We start from the raw sequence: 16,842 nt of genomic DNA on the forward strand, positions 1-16,842 counted from the left end.
TTTATCGGACTAGTCTCGACTCCAGAGTTGACAAGTACCTTGTATTAGCATGCACACAATGGATAAATCAATGCGAAAGAGTCCTGAGGCTATGAGGCCGTGTAATAGGACAGAGAAATTTGTCTTTCAGAGTTGTGCCAACATATTTTTCCCTGTTCATTTAATACAGCATTTTGGCTAAATGTTGATGAATAGCAAGCCAATGGAAGCAGTACCTTCACATTAGAATAAACCCCTGTATGTTGAGTGCAGCCATACCTGGCTTGCATGTATGTGGAATCGTACCTATCCCAGCAGGCTGGTTTCAACGAACAATTCAATAAGCTGCAAAATGTAGGTGCATGTTTTTCACATTATTTGATTTTAAAATTCTCTCCTTGCGCCTTGAAATGATGCAATATTAATCTTTAGTATTTTACTTATGTCCCTGTAAGTTTCTTTTTTAATGGAAAGGTTCAACAGTCACATTTAATATTTTGTGGATATGGTATAGCCCTTTATTGTGCATACATGTATTGGATTTGTACATGACTACGACAAGGTAGTAAAGTGATACATAATTGCCTCGTGATTGTTGTGCATACACGACTCAGAAGCAGAATTTCTTTTCCGCGAAATAATCACATGAATTAAGATGATCAGTGAGATAGCAAACACATGTGCACAATGCATTTGTACGTACTTTATACGGCGCGACATCTAATCAATCCACTCTGTGTGAGTCGCATTCTGGAGTTGAGGTGAAGGCTGCGGTTCGCTGAAGTCAACGTTTTTAAGGGGCGGGTCATAGCAAGTCGTGAAAAGCACCAGAAATGTTCGAAATATTGGTCTAATTATCCCATTTTTTGATTTAAAAAAAGAAACATGGGTGATTTCTTCACGAGGAAGGTCAAGTTAATATATAAATAACCAGAAACTTTTGAGTGTCATGGGACCTTTTAGCTACTTCTCGAGTGCTTCACAATACTTGCAGTCACCGATTACTGAATATTGATAGACTTGAACAAAGTTCAGGACTACTCACCTGCATTGGCCCTAAGGTGCATTGGGGGATAGCTGGCTCAGTGAAAATATGCAATTTTATTTTACACTACGTTTACCCTTTTTGTTCAATCTTCTTTCATGATATGTCCCGTCACTTCGGCATAAATAAATACCTATAGAAAACTAGAACGGCACTCGATGGAGCGCATACCTCCGCCACGTAATGCCTGATCCACGAGAACATAACGGGCCCATACATTTTTGAAATATCATGCGATACAGTAATATATCGTTTTTGGTCCCACATCTCAATGGTGAAGAATCACTGTAAAAATTAAATAATTATCGTATCCCGATACAGATTCGGATCTTCACCAAAATCAAGTCAATTTGTCCTTGCTACACACCCAACCTGTCCACAAAATTTAATCTGGATCCGTCCATAACTTTTTGAGATATCCAATACACAGACAGACAGACAGATAGACAGACAGAAAGGGGTGAAAACATAACCTCCTTCACCTTCGATGGCGGAGGTAATAACTGTCAGGATCACTATATTTTGTGTGCCATTGCCTCAGGAGAGTGTTGGTTTTACAAAACCACAACAATATATTTGATAACACCCGATTTCTGAGCTGTTTGACGAATTAACCCGTTTTCTAAATTAGAGCCAACTTTCTTTCCACCAGTCACATGACGATTGGCAGCTGTTTATAAAGATTAATGTTTCTGCACATCTCCCTGAACCGTCAATAATGGAACGTTGTTTTAAAATTTGTTTATTGAAATTCCCCCAAAACAAGGGTGAAAGCTACTCAAGGTTTTTGGGTTGCATACAGTACGTACTGAACTGTCGACAGTATGAATCACAATTAACACTCCACTGCATGTCTGCCTTCCCTTCCTCTCACCTTATGCTGCCTTCCTTTCCCCTCCACCTCCTCCCCTTATGCTGCCTTCCTTTCCTCCTCCTCACTCTCCCCCTCCCCATCCTTATAGTACTTCTGTCAGCGAAGCGGTGACGGGAACTCTTCCGTGTGTGTGTGTGTGTGTGTGTGTGTGTGTGTGTGTGTGTGTGTGTGTGTGTGTGTGTGTGTGTGTGTGTGTGTGTGTGTGCGTGTGCGTGTGCGTGTCGTCATAAAGCACAAGATATCATTCTCTTTGCAAACTCCCCCTCATCCTTCTCTCTCTTAGTATTCCCATCAGTGAAGAAACGGGCGGCATTTGCTGGTTGTTAATAATGTATGTAATCTGCAAAAACAAATTCGATGAAAAGGTGCCTGAGCTTTAGCTAACAATAAAATTGGGAATGCTCACATACATTTCCAAATGATATCATATTTCCCCTCTCCCACCCTCACGAACAATCTTTACAACTTCACTGAAGATAGAATTTATAACATGCTCAGGAAAAAAAACAAGTTCAAAATCCCATGTTGAACTTCCTCTTCTTCTTCTTTGGTTGCATTCCAGGTCGGACGCAGAGGGATGTCCGAGAGGAAGTACCAAACATCGTGGGCAAGCTACACTGCGATGAAGGATTGTCAAAGCACAAATCCTCATCCATTCCAATTTCAAAATCTGGTGGGAGTGAAGATGGTTTAGCCTGACTGTGACCATGTACTTGAAGAGAAGCTGAGTCTAAGTATGCTGACATAAGATCTAAGTGAGATGAACTCCGAGTAGGCGATTGGCATAAACCCAGCATGATGGAATAATCACCTGCATTACGACTGGCCCCAGAATTTCCAAGTGCACTTTGACTTGAGGGGGTATTGGCATGTCTTTGTGTCTTGAGAATGGAGCTGCGCAATTTCACCACACTTGAAGGTGAAGCTTGTGTAGCAATGCCATCGGGTGAAGCTTCAGGCAGCTGTGGAGGAGCAATAATGGCTTCTGGAGAGTTGCTCTCGAGTTCATTTTCATCTACAGTGTTATCAATGATACGATGGGAATCGGTCAAGCCTCGCCTTGAAATTTCCACGATGTTCTCAGTCTCGGAACCAGAAAAAATACTGAAGGTGCTGTCATCATTTTGGCTGAGAGAGGACTGCGAAAACATCCCAGACAGGCGGCGGCGTTTGGGCTTCGTCCGTCGGTGGCTTGTACTTGATTGGACAGACCCAGAGAGGTTGGCTGTGCCACTATCGCACCAATTACCATTCCATGCCACCACCAAGCGTTGGCTCAAAGAATCCTTTGCAAGTTCATCCGGAAATGGATCAGGGAAACTTGTGGGTGGTGGGGTGATAATATGCAGTCGGCGTTCCAAGACAGCGCGCCATGTTTTAACATCACAGACGTTGCCAAGATGCTGTCGTACTGCCTGTATGTTGTCCATCTCCAATGGAGGCAGGCGGTCAGGCAGCTGATTGCCTCTATTTCTAAAAGACGTCCTCCTAAGCTGTTTGGGTGCTGCTACTTTCCAGGCCGTCAAGAAATGTGTGGCCCACCTATTACAAACCGCTTTCAAAACAGGTGAGATAAGATTTTCACTTTTTTGACCCAAATATTTAACTCCATTTACATCCTGAAAACAGCCAATAGAAGAATGTGGGAGGCTATCTGCTCGTGGAATTTGGTCTTCACCAGCAGAATTGCTCTGTCCTTGTGACCTACTGCCGTTGCCATCTTCTTTTGGGAGGTTTTCTGAGATGGGCATGGCATCCATACTGTTCGACTGTACATCTGGTGCACTGAAGAGCAAGGTCTGCTGAAAGGCATCTCCAGCTTCTGAAAGGTGGAGAATACTTAAATTCCTGCAATCACCAACATGCCGCACCACCGTAACACCTAGGAGAAAGAAAAAAACAAAAAAAATGACGACTTATCCACCGACCTGTTATGCATCTAAAACGTCTGGGAAATCTGGTTAATTACTTCCAAGAAAGATTTAGCATTTTCCTTTCCTCATTTCACCTGTATCCATACCCTGACTTCTGTAACTCACCTGCACAAGGGGCACCCAACCTTTTCGCCAAGGCTTGTTGTTCTCGAGGCCTGTGCGGAGAAATCAAGCCAAGCCAATCACGTGGTCCACTGAGTTTCAGTGGAAGGCCGTGTGCCTGCCAGGGACTCTCCACACCTCCTGCAGCAATCAATTAAGGGAAGCAATAGAAACGTCACCAATAAAAACTTTCCATCTAACCACAGGTATGGGTGGCCTGTTTGGCCTCCAAGTTCAAGCAAATGACACGTGATCCTGGAACTCAAACTTTTGCACTTGCAATCCTCGATTTAAAAGATACCATCAAGGAGAAAATTAAACTTTCGTGACCTTCTCAGCAATTATTGTGGAGCCAGTCATGCCTTGTCTATGATTTGCTGAAACGCACAGTCGACATAACTTGCGCGTTTCCGCAAGAAGACTTGCCTTGAAACTGCCGATCAAATATGCACATCAGGTCATGTGCCTAAATGGAATAAAATTTGTTGTCACGTTTTTGGTTTTTTTATTTTCCAGCAAACTGAAGAGTGATTGTGTTGATAATCATGATGGACAATCTATGTATTGGGCCAGAGGGCAATTAGAAAGCAATGACGAGTAAGCCCGCCAAGGAGATAACCGGCGCCGCGATTCCTTCCACGCCGCGGAAGTCTGTGGCGCCTTGTCCTTAAGTAGTGAACTGACTAAGTGCATGTGCATGGTAAATAGATATCGGCTGTAGGTTTTCTTGCTCGTGTCTTGTCCCCTACCCCCATTCATTGCCTTGCTTGCATATGTGGATTGGAAATAAATGTTCCCTATTGTTTGAATATTCACCTGCTCGTTGCGTCCCTTCCTCCATTGAACTGCCGTAATTGCGTTCGAAATATTAGCTGTTTTTTTAACACCGATAAGATAATCGGGTCCAACGGGGCTTGGCCATAATAAACCGCTCGGCAATCGCAAACAGAACGAGCTGCTTAAGGCGGCTCGTTTCCGTGCAGGCTCCATTGAGGTGTAGGCTCCCGGCATTTTTGTCCACGCGAATAATTAGGTACATCGACAATTCGGCCATCGACCCTGTAGTGCGTGGACAGAAAAGTTGGCTGGCTTATGGTGTGGTTAAAAGCACAACCGTAGCTGGATTTCGACGTTGATCCGAAAGCTGCGACTGGATTTCCACGTTCGGTGGGCGCGCGCGGCCGCAATCGGGGAAAAGGCGGCCGTCCGCATGCTGGAGTGGCGAGAATCCACAACAATATGTTTATAAATCATGTCAATACGAGTCTTTTCCATGATAAAATATGTACTTTCAATCATTCCAAAGAAAAAAAAAACGTTTCTGTGCTATCCCCATCATTATAGTAACACATATACTGTATATGAATTTTCACTTGGATGCCCTCATTTTGCTTTCCATACTTTCTTAGCCATCCCACAAATTAATCAAATGTTTTGGGATCAACAGTGCATTTTCCCATTGTTCCTAATCTTATCCTCTTTTCTCTGCAATAAGCCATAAAAATTAAACAAACCAACCCTGCAGAAGGTGTTTTCAATTTTTAAAAAAAATTATTTTTTTTACCTCTGTAGTTCAGCAGTACAACTTCACTTCTGTGAGTTCCCAAAACGAGGCTTCGCTCAGAAAGGTCCCTTTCTTCGGCAACAACAGCGTGTGCGAATATTGGTGACAATCCAAGCCCATGGTCCCACTTCACCACTGGCACATCTGGCATCCTTTCATCGATGAGGTAAGCAGATGACTGTGTGCACATGGAGGTTTTTGTCAATTTATAAAAGATGGAATATTTAGGGCCAAAGCAGTTTTGGCCAGATTGCTCAGGGAACCAGCAAAGTGTTGGTACCATCACGAATATTAAGGAGTCACTTCCATAGATGAGAGAATATAGGGATGAAAGAATGGATGCGAGTGCTCAGCTTATAAACGTGGTGGGTAACCAGGTGTGGGATTCTGGAAGAATGTGTGTGACCTGTGATACTTAAAGATGACAGTGGAAGTGTGACTTGCCAAACATGGGAAAAACATGTTCCACTAAGTTTTGAAGTAAAGCCACAAAATAAGAGCAAGATTACCTACCTGGGTGCTCACGAGCATGTGGAAGGGGCTGTGAAAGGGCAAGTGCTGGCTCAAAGCCACACGCTCCCCCAAGTGACAACCCGCCGTGGCCCCAATGCGGAACAGGCTCCGACCAGCTACATTACCGACCTATCCATCCATAACAGCACCAAACCACATGTCAGGCTGGATAAATCAACTGGACAAAAATGTTTTTTTCAGAGATAAACGGAAATAACTGTCATTTTAGATGCTTTAAACTAGCTTTAGCATGATTTCAAATACAATTGCTCGTTCGAACCTCAAAATTCGTTGAAGAAAAAGTTGAGATTATTACATGGTTGGGGGATATATATATATATATATATATATATATATATATATATATATATATATATATATATATATATATATATATATATATATATATAAAATCGGTTATGCGGCAGGTACATACACACCCTACTATCTGCTAATGCCACGCCAGTGCGGTCTGTGTACGCCAGCACGCGGGGATGTGCTGTGAAGTGACACCATCGCCAGCTGGACAATGCATTGAAGTACAGGTTTTGCTTCTCCCTCAGCACCAACTGCAACCTGAAAGGGATAAGTGTGGAATGGTGAAACAATAAATATTTAGCACATTAAATCAATTTGCTCAACAAACGGAATAGTTTATGAAAAAAAAAAAAAAAAATGGCCGAACAAACAGTATATAACATCAATAAATCAGGTCGTTTTGTTTCATTGTGAAAGAGGAGAAGAAGAAGGAGAAGAAGGAGAAGAAGGAGAAGAAGGAGGAGGAGAAGGAGGAGAAGGAGGAGGAGAAGGAGGAGAAGGAGGAGGAGAAGAAGGAGAAGAAGGAGGAGGAGGAGGAGGAGAAGAAGGAGAAGAAGGAGAAGAAGGAGAAGAAGGAGAAGAAGGAGAAGAAGGAGAAGAAGGAGAAGAAGGAGAAGAAGGAGAAGAAGGAGAAGAAGGAGAAGAAGGAGAAGAAGGAGAAGAAGGAGAAGAAGGAGAAGAAGGAGAAGAAGGAGAAGGAGGAGGAGAAGAAGAAGGAGAAGAAGGAGAAGAAGGAGAAGAAGGAGAAGAAGGAGAAGAAGGAGAAGAAGGAGAAGAAGGAGAAGGAGAAGAAGGAGAAGAAGGAGAAGAAGGAGAAGAAGGAGAAGAAGGAGAAGAAGGAGAAGAAGGAGAAGAAGGAGAAGAAGGAGAAGAAGAAGGAGAAGAAGAAGGAGAAGAAGAAGGAGAAGAAGAAGGAGAAGGAGAAGGAGAAGGAGAAGGAGAAGGAGAAGGAGAAGAAGGAGAAGGAGAAGGAGAAGAAGAAGAAGAAGAAGAAGAAGAAGAAGAAGATCCAAATAAATAAATTAGGCAAGTTATAAAAAGGATCTCTGCAGAGCAAGACCTTAAAAGGTAGTGTGCAACAGTCATGTGGTTGTGCAAAAGTTTGCATCAAATACAATTTTTTACACTTAATAAATAGAGCTTGTGTGGCTGTAGCTATGTCACCAATTGGTCAAGGCACTGACCAATCGGGTTACTCATTTTTCTCAGCATCATTCCTCTTGTCTACTGTTATCGCGTCTATCTGCGTCAGCAAGCAACGGTCCATCTAGGTGGTGCGGCAAATCAATCACAAGCTTTCCTCACCTCTCACAGTGTTGATTACATTATTGACGATTACGGTGTGGCGTCTTTATCACATGCTTTCCTCATGGAGTATGACAATGCCGTGATCAATAAAATCTTTCAAAAAGAACAAAAATGATGAAGTACATTTCGAAGACCGATTCCGCAGCATATTGCCCACCACAGCTGGGCCGCCCGGATGGCGGGAGTGCCCACGAGTACGTAAAATAAAACTCATTGATAAGACTAATGCAATGAGCAATACAGCCGATAAGAGGCGAAAACAATGTGTCGGATAAGCAAAAGTCGTGATGCCAAGGTGCAGAGGGGAAACACAATGAGTTGAGGGTGAGTCAAAGTGCGAAGGAAGCTGTTTGACGAGTTGTAGGTGAGGCATAGTCAAAGTGAAAAAGGGAGCCACAAGTGAGGCGTGATGAAGGTGTGCACGGAGCCATTGGTAAGGTGTATTCAAAGCACCAAGGAAGTCGGATATGGCATTGTATGCATGAACAGCAAGATTCACCCTTTCTCTGCCCTCCATAAGTAGGCAGCTCCAGTTTCTGTCACCACTGCTGCTTCTCCTGGCAGGTGTGGACTGTATGTAGACAAAAATCTGTAAGTCAGTACCTCAGCCAAAATAGTCAAAGTTTTTAGGTGGCGATATAGTGCAAGAATGATAATATCAACCTCAACTTTCATCTCCCTTTTATGAGATGCACAAAACCATTAGAGAGCCTCAATCAATGATCTTCACCTGAGTGCCAGACAGGTCGCTGGAGTTTTCAACCCCACAACCTCAATGCAGTGAGATTGTGCTAAATCTCCAGAAGGCAGCTTCCACAAACCACAAAAATAGTCTGAACGCACACCAGCGTAAACTGAAAAATAAGGAAAACAAGGCTCAGTATATTCATTTTTAAAATAGTGAAGCAAAAAACACCGGCAAAAATGGAAAATTTCCTGGAGAGACAAGTATTGTACTGCAATCCGAAATTTCCAGCAGTGATGCAAGCCTATGAACTGGAAAATTGGGGACGCTTCAATAATAATACTAATAATTCCATGAAGGATGCTTTACTTAAGGTTGGTTGCAAAGGGCCTTGAATAACAAGAATAAAGAATAGGTCTGCAGTGACTAGTTCTACCTTTCGAGTCTTACCAGTTGCAAGGTACAAAGTCTTTCCTTCGCACATCTGGACTCCTATCCACCTACAAGGATCCGCAGGTTGATGGAGTATTGCTTTCCCCTCTAAGCTGGCTCCACTGCCTCAAATCTTGCTCAGCTTGATGCTGTGGAAACCATGTCCTTCAAGATTATTGGAATCTCCTGTGCTGTACCTGAGTCTATGGGCTTATCATTTCACCATCGCTGACAAGTTGGTGGTCTCTGTCTTCTACCGCCTCCTCTCTGGTCTTGCGCCCTCTATTCTTTCCATGCTCCCCCCCCCACACCCTCAGGTTTCTGCATGGCTTACACGGTCCACCATCAACCCCCTTCTGGTGAATCAACTTAAATCCAGGATCACTGCTCACCTCATCATCTCTCAAACCTCTCTCCCTCAAAATCCTGGTGGCGTTTAATCAAATCTGTTTCTGGTGTATGTTCCCCCTCCATCCCCTCCCTTACCTCAAATGGCCGCACTGCTGATTCCACACATGATAAAGCTGAATGTCTAAACTCGGTGTTTGCAGCTAAATCTTGTGTCCGAAACCCATCTCTATCTCTACCCACTTTACCCAGTCGCACCCAACTGTCCCTGGACTCTGTGTCCTTTTCTCCTGACAAGGTGGAGAACTTGCTTTCAAACCTCGAGTCAGACTCTGCAACCGGTTCAGACAGCATCAGCCCACGTGTCCTCAAAGCCTGCTCTTCTGCTCTTGCTCACCCTCTCTCTGTTCTATTCACCCTCTCATTTGCTCAAGGTCATCTGCCATCTGCTTGGAAATCTGCTAACATCACTGCCCTGCATAAAAAAGGTGCAAAAACAGATCCTTGCAACGACAGACCAATCAGCCTTCTCCCAATCATCAGCAAGGTTATGGAATCCATCATCGCTTCAGACATGAAATCCTTCCTCTTCTCCAATGGCTTGATTTCCAATCATCAATTTGGTTTCAGACCAGGTCACTCTACCCTGGATATGCTGCTTCTGCTCTCCCATCAATGGATGGAGGTCCTCAATGCCAGAAAGGAAATCCGAGCCATATCCCTGGACATATCACGTGCTTTTGACAGTCTGGCACCCTGCCCTACTCACCAAACTCTCTTCCCATGGTATTCAAGGCCATCTCCACTCATGGCTCGCAGACTTCGTCTCCTGTCGCAGTCAACGTGTGGCCCAAAATGGAGTTCTTTCATCCCCTCTTCCTGTTCAGGTTGGAGTTCCTCAAGGTAGCGTTCTGGGCCCTGTTCTTTTTCTGGTTTTCATCAATGATCTCTCCGACTCTGGAAAATCCTCTATTTCTCTTTGCCGACAACTCCACCCTCTGCCGTACCATCTGTCATCACTCAGACCGGCAAGCAGCAGCTTCTTCGCTCACTGCAGATCTGGATAAAATCACAAACTGATCGAACACGTGGAACATGTCTTTCAATCCAGACAAATCTCACACTCTCACTATGTCTCTTCGAAAGGACCGTTTAGAACCCCCCCCCCCCACCCATCCACTTTCTCAACAATCCTCTGGAAGAAGTCTTTTCTTTCAAGCTTCTGGGTCTCACTATCTGCCATGACCTTTCCTGGGAAAGTCACATTTCCAACCTCGCCTCAAAAGTCAGTCGCCAACTGGGAATCCTCCATCGTGCAAAGTCCTTCCTCGGCCCTCTTGAGCTCCTGATCACTTACAAAGCTTTTGTCCATAGCCTGATGGAGTACTGCTCTCCCCTCTGGGCTGGTGCTCCTGCCTCCCACCTTTCTCGGCTTCATGCTGTCGAAACCAGGGCATTTAAGATCATCGGCATCTCCCGCAATGAAGCTAAGTCTTTGGGCCTCTCACTCAATCACCGCAGGTTGGTCGGTGGTATTTCTGTCTTCAACCGACTCCTCTCCAGCCTTGCCCCCCTGCTCTCTCTGCGATTTGTCCACACCACATTTCCACAGGGCGCTCAAGGTACGCCAACAACCCCCTTCTGGTAAAACTACCAAAATCACGAATCACTGCTCATCTTCGCTCTTTCATTCCTCTTTTTTCCCGCCTTTGGAATAAACTTCCTCACTCTATTCTTTCCCATTCTTCCCTCCAGGCTTTCAAAACAGCTGTTCACCACCACCTCTTATCATCCCCCATCCAAATCCTCGATCTTTTCTACCCCCGATAATCCACCCAAGCCCACTTCCTTCAATTCCCCTGCTTTCCTTCCTGAAAGTCCCTGTAATGTCCATCTTCTCTTCGCCATGTTCCCCATCCCATCCCATCCCTCTCCCTTCCACAGTTCACCTTATGTGTCTGTTCCCCACTGTTTTGTCCCTTCCACTCCCGCCCCTCTCGTCTCATGCCCCCTTGCTGCGAGTTGTGTGTTAGCTCTCATACGAGCCTCGACAAGGTATACAAAAAAAAAAAAACCTCCACTCATTTGTTCCTCTTTCTTCCCCTCCTGTGGAACCAACTTCCACATCCACTTCAATCTCATTCTTCCCTCCAGGTCTTCAAGGCAGCTGTTCACCACCATCTCGGATTGTCCCCAATCCAAAACCATGATCTTTTCTACACTCGTTAACCCACCCCAATCCCTCCTCCTTCCAAATTTCCAGTTTTCTCTCCTTGGAGTTTCCTTCCATATCCATCTCGTCGACCCCATGCATCCTATGTATCCATCTTGTCCACTCCATGCATGCATGTTTTGTGTCCTGTTTTGTCTGTTACATCCAGATCCGTTCAGTGTACTCGCTCTTCCATGAGCCTTGACAATGGATACAAAATAAAAAATAAAAATAAAAAAACTTGAAGGGACTGTTCTGCTACCCTGCTGAATATGGTGAATGTCTTTTACGGATTCTTCCAATGTACTAGTTAATAAATTGCATCCTCATTTAAAGCCCTGTGCACCTCCAATAATTTGGTTCTACCCTGTGGTGTCGTGACAGAGGTGCTCCAAGGCAGACACGAGCGGGGGAACAGTACAACCCTGCTTTATTGCACGAGCGAGAGTGTGAGCGTACGTTGCCCGTAACTCCACTTTATTGAGTACTCGATGCACTCTACAAGCCACACGACCTCCAGGCTCCCCAGGCCACAATGGTTACAGCAACTACGACAACGCCTCAGGCGGTGCGCACTCCTATATCCCGTGCAAGCACGTGACCACTCTAAAACCACTCCTCCACCACGCTCCCCAAATCATGCCCTGCCCCCGCAGGCCCGCTACACCACATACCCCACCAGAATCTTGTACCTTTCATTTAAATTTTTAACAAAAAAAATCCAAGGTGGCAAAAACAAAGAGGAACTCACCGTCTCCATGTATAGAACTGCTGCTGATCTGATGGATGCATCCCTGCAGGTGGAAGAGCACACGCGTTTGCAATGGCACCAGGCAAGATCTTCCACACGTCCTCCTTTGACAATTGCATGCCAGTCCCTGAAAAGCTAATAATTGCCAGAGTTCATTAGAAAAAAAAAAAAAAATATATATATATATATATATATATATATATATATATATATATATATCAATCACTTCAAACACTAAAAAAGATCTCAGAGTAGGTTACAAGTCTAAATCATCAAGCTGTCAAATGAGTCGGCCAATATAAAAGGATAGTAGTAAAGAGTGGCGTCAGTGCCGAGACCAAGTGATGCACGCGTTTTAGCACCTCTTCTCGTTCTTCCGTGTGCAGCTGTTCTTTGCTAGTGTATCTCGCAAAGTTGCAAGGGAGAATTCGTTGACCGAATAAGACTAGGGAAATGCAGGAAAAATATTGGATCCTAAACTGATGATCAATTGCATGTATGAGTGTTATACCATATCTCCAATCCCTTCACCTTTCTTGTTTTATGCGACATTTTTGGCTTATCTTTATTGTTTTTACTTGTAGAGGCACTGGGTTGAGTGTGAAACAGGTGTGATGGGCCAAAAGGCCTTTTACCCCTGTCAATTACAATACACGGAAATACACTTTACAAGAGATTCTGCAGGAGTAATGTTTCCGACAAGTTGGTGGTCTCGATACGGCAGGTACATACATCTATTACATCTATTACATCGATTCATCTATACATCTATTACATCTATCTATCAATACATCTATTCGTAACGATTCATTGAGCTGACACAAAAGGACATGTGTGACAAGAGTGAATACATTAAATTTTGGTGAAGATCCAAATCCAGATCTGAACACTTGAATTTTTTAAGTAATTCTTCACCATTGAGAGACAGGGCTAAACTAACATATAGCACAATATCTCAAAAAGTTGCGGACGGATTCGGAAAAAAACAAGGTGGATTAGTTGGTTCGGTGATGTGAACAAGCCAATTTGATTAAGGTCCGGATGTAGATCCGACCCATTGGTGGGACAGAAAAACGTAAACTCTTCAGCCTGGCGGAGGTATGCCGACCGATTGCCGTTCTCATTTATTTTGTCAAGAAAAGGGTGAGAAGTGAGAACCACTGTTGAAAATCTGGTTTGAAGGTGCTTCTATTTCTAAAAAAAGTAAATATAAACTCTGGAAATATAAACAAACATTCAAACCCATGATACAAATTACATTACCTCTGCTCCTCCCCCGAACCACTGTAAATAAATAACCTCATTGTTTGGGCGTTTGTACAGTATTAATACAGACACAGGAAATATATTGAAAGGAAATGTGTTAGGAAAATTTCCTACCCTTTCCCACTGTACTAACCGAGGCCTCACTTGACAGGAATATATATATATATATATATATATATATATATATATATATACATATATATATATATACATATATATATATATATATATATATATATATATATATATATATATATATATATATATATATATATATATATATATATATATATATATATATATATATATATATATATATATATATATATAGTTGCGGCCCCAAGGTCATGGGGATACTACGAGGGAGGAGATATCCCTGGTTTCTCCCCGGACTCACCGGGAATCGCAGGCCGTCGCACATGAATAAGTTAGTGTGACGGAGGGTCACTAATCGACCGTGAACGCCAATAATTTGACCAAGTGACCCAGTGTCCTCCGTCTGACTACCGTTTAACTGGGAACATGTGGTCGCCATATCAGGGAATCGCACCCTCGATGTGTACTTGCGTTGCTGACCACATCAGGTGCAGCTGAGCAGAGCTCTCTCTATCGAGTGCAGCCTGTGGCTGCTGGTTGCATCATTGGTTGGGACGCGGCTATGCCGCTGATGCAGTGTCCCCCTTACCAGTATACTGGTACTCATTTTGCCGACCTCGGAAGGATGACAGGCTGAGTTAACCTCCTGGTGTATTAATTCGGCGGCCCAACGGGGCTTGAACTCAGGACCCTAGGATCCCAAGCCACCACCCAAACCACTAAGCCAACACCAGGCTTGAGCAGAGCTGCCAAGGACGCACTGGCTAATAAGCATATTTTGGGGTGTAACTTCCCAGCTATGCTCAGGTGCAGACCATGCTGGACCAATGGAGGAAAAGAAAAAAGAAAAAAAAATGAGCTGGGTACATTTATAACAGACACATTTATTTGACAAAGTAAGGAAAGTTATGTGGTATAGTATGGGTTTATTCACAGATGTACAGCAGGGAAAAGTAAGGAATTGGTGGGTGCGACAAAAGAAATGCAATATTCACAAAAGAAGACAGTGCAGATTTACCCTGATAAACTGAGATAGTCTTAAACGAGAAGGGCACTTGGTAGAGCGCATACCTCCGCCCTGTAATGCCTGAGTCACGAGAACATATCGGGCCTGCAGAAACATTTTATCATGACTAGCATAACCCGTGCTCTGCGCGACATGTTGGGGTGGGTGTGTTTGAGAAAGGAACTGATGCAGAGTATCAGTCGTAATTTTACTTTAATGCAGTAAATGGAATAGGATTTCACTGTTTCAGAACCATTTTATTTACTTTTTTTTGTACCATGCACCTCATATGGTCTTTGAGATAATGTAAGCCGAATATCACATTACTCGAGCGCAGAACAAAGTCGAAGATAGCGCGACACGAAACCACAAACTCGGAAATAATATATAAAATGGGTTTGGGGGTGATAAAATAAATTAATTGATGATTAAAACCTGATATTAAAATAAAATATATGAATCCTGAAATAAATGCACTCAAATATGATATGATGTTTTAAGTATGTATCCATTTGGAATGAACATAATTATATTTCTCCTCTGTATGGAAAGATCACCTTTATATTAAAAGTGTCAACAGGTTGAACTTTGCCAGTAAGTTGAATATAAAGAAGAATTGCCTGTCACGTAGAACTATCTTCAGAATTTTGTATGGAAGACACAAACGAGTTGGAATGTGGACTTAAGAAAATGTACAGGCGCTCTGGTCGCTTCAAAATAATATTGTTACGAATCTGGCAGCCATTTGCACACAAACAGACAGCAGCCCCGTAGTTCAGTTATTTTGATAAGTATGTGTTTTTAGTCAGGGTCCCGTCCCCTATGTGTAATGGGAATTTCGTGTGTGCGCTGTGAGTTATTTTATAGTCATGTTTTATACATCCACTACAACAACAACAACGGCACCATCCCTCACTCAACCTGGTCGCCATTGCCCACGTGTTTTTGGCTGAAGTCGTGGGCGCAGCCTCCATCGCCTCAGATCGAGGCTCCGCCCCGAGGAAGGGCATGGAACGTTTCCTCCTGCCAATTAGCGAAGGGCGAGCATCGCACGCGTGCCCCATCCAATGGGAGGCCAATGTGCCGAAAGCTACTACGGAGCCTCTTCGGGGGGTGGGCCTCCGAGACGCCTCGACACCCCCACCCCCCGAGAAGCCTCGTCCAATTAGGAGGCTGACCACCTCAGGGGCAGCCCCGCCCAGCCAAGTGTGATGTTCGCCCCTCGTCCAATCCGGAGGCAAGTCCCTCAGAGCGGTTCCCTCGACCCGCGGGAAAGAAAGGAGAAAGAGAAGAAGCCTCGTCTTGCCTGCTGGCGTTCTCGTCTACCCGCGGGTGCTCGTCTCGTCTGGTCCGTTCCCGTGCTGGCTGGCATCTGTTGCGTCGTTCCTGGTCCCTGGTGCTTGGTGCTGCGTTGTCGGCGGCGGGTTCGAGTCCCGCCACCGGACAAGCTCGACCAGACCGCACGAGGCAGACAGGTGCAAGAATAGGCCCTGTCCTCAGCTCACCTTTCCCTCCAAAGCTGAATGGCCCAATAAAGGCCGCGGCCACCATTTATTTGGGTGTGTGTGTGTGTGTGTGGTGCCAGTCTGTTAAGTAGAAACTGTCCAAGTGCTTTTCGTTCACTGTACATTGCCTGCATTTCTTTTATTCGGATAACTCTGCTCTTTGTGTGCTCCCCTCCCCAATTATTGTTTATAAATAAACCCCATGTTAAATGTTCCAGTTCGTTGTCCGTGGTTTCTTTCATTGGCCAAGCATGGTTCGGGCTTGAGAAACAGTAAGGCCGTTGGTGCCGTAAGTTGTCATTGGGACGGGCGCGGCTCTGGTAACTCGGCTCGGTTACGCCGGATCTGAGTCGGTACCTGTGACTCGGTTCGGACAGAGTCGGCCGAGGGTGTGATTTCTCCGGTAATTTGACGACGTGGGTACTTGGGTATATTGAAATTTGGCTATTGACCCTACCCCACACCGTCAGAGAATTGGCGATCACGGTCCTTTAAGTGGCCCGTCGACTCCGGAGTTATCTGGGGTGACGACCTTTTAATTCCGGGTGTTCGGTGGGAGACGGCTCTACTGCTCCACCTAGTGGTCGTTTATCGCCACCGAACTCCGGCCCACAACAATATATCTTCCCAGTTTTGGGAGAAGCAGACTGACTTTTAACCTACAAAAGATAGAAACTTGTTTTAATGGCCATTCGAGTTGGCATTTGATGTCATTCTAGCATTCTGTGCGATTAATATATCTGGGGTTGAGTATGTGTTCCAACCATTTAAGCAGGAGCTGTCAAATAAGACTGAAGATAAGGTTCACCTGGAAATTGTTAAGACCGGGAGAACTGGCATCAGCGTCAGAAAATTACAAAAAAAACTGTCTTACTGGAAACTATATCAAGACGAAGATTCTCCG

At 44.3% G+C, this 16,842-nt stretch overlaps 1 protein-coding gene across 4 annotated transcripts in view; it reads right to left on the reverse strand.

The window, feature by feature from the left end:
• Window positions 1–467: 467 nt before the first annotated feature.
• The window catches only part of TAF1C (TATA-box binding protein associated factor, RNA polymerase I subunit C), a 43,003-nt gene continuing 26,628 nt past the window's right edge, over window positions 468–16,842 (reverse strand). For all 4 annotated transcript variants that reach the window (XM_085845651.1, XM_085845652.1, XM_085845650.1 and 1 more), the window contains 8 exons: window positions 12,066–12,200; window positions 8,368–8,491; window positions 8,137–8,208; window positions 6,452–6,587; window positions 6,012–6,140; window positions 5,499–5,676; window positions 3,938–4,075; window positions 468–3,780 (listed from right to left, as the gene is read on the reverse strand). In XM_085845651.1, coding sequence (XP_085701777.1) covers window positions 2,411–3,780; window positions 3,938–4,075; window positions 5,499–5,676; window positions 6,012–6,140; window positions 6,452–6,587; window positions 8,137–8,208; window positions 8,368–8,491; window positions 12,066–12,200 — 2,282 coding nt within the window. In that variant the 3' untranslated portion in view covers window positions 468–2,410. The remainder of the gene's footprint in view (window positions 3,781–3,937; window positions 4,076–5,498; window positions 5,677–6,011; window positions 6,141–6,451; window positions 6,588–8,136; window positions 8,209–8,367; window positions 8,492–12,065; window positions 12,201–16,842) is intronic.

This window comes from Eptatretus burgeri, chromosome 11 (assembly GCF_056783735.1).
Source record: "Eptatretus burgeri isolate ZD-2024b chromosome 11, Ebu_testis_v1, whole genome shotgun sequence".
In the NCBI taxonomy this organism is placed as follows: Eukaryota; Metazoa; Chordata; class Myxini; order Myxiniformes; family Myxinidae; genus Eptatretus; species Eptatretus burgeri.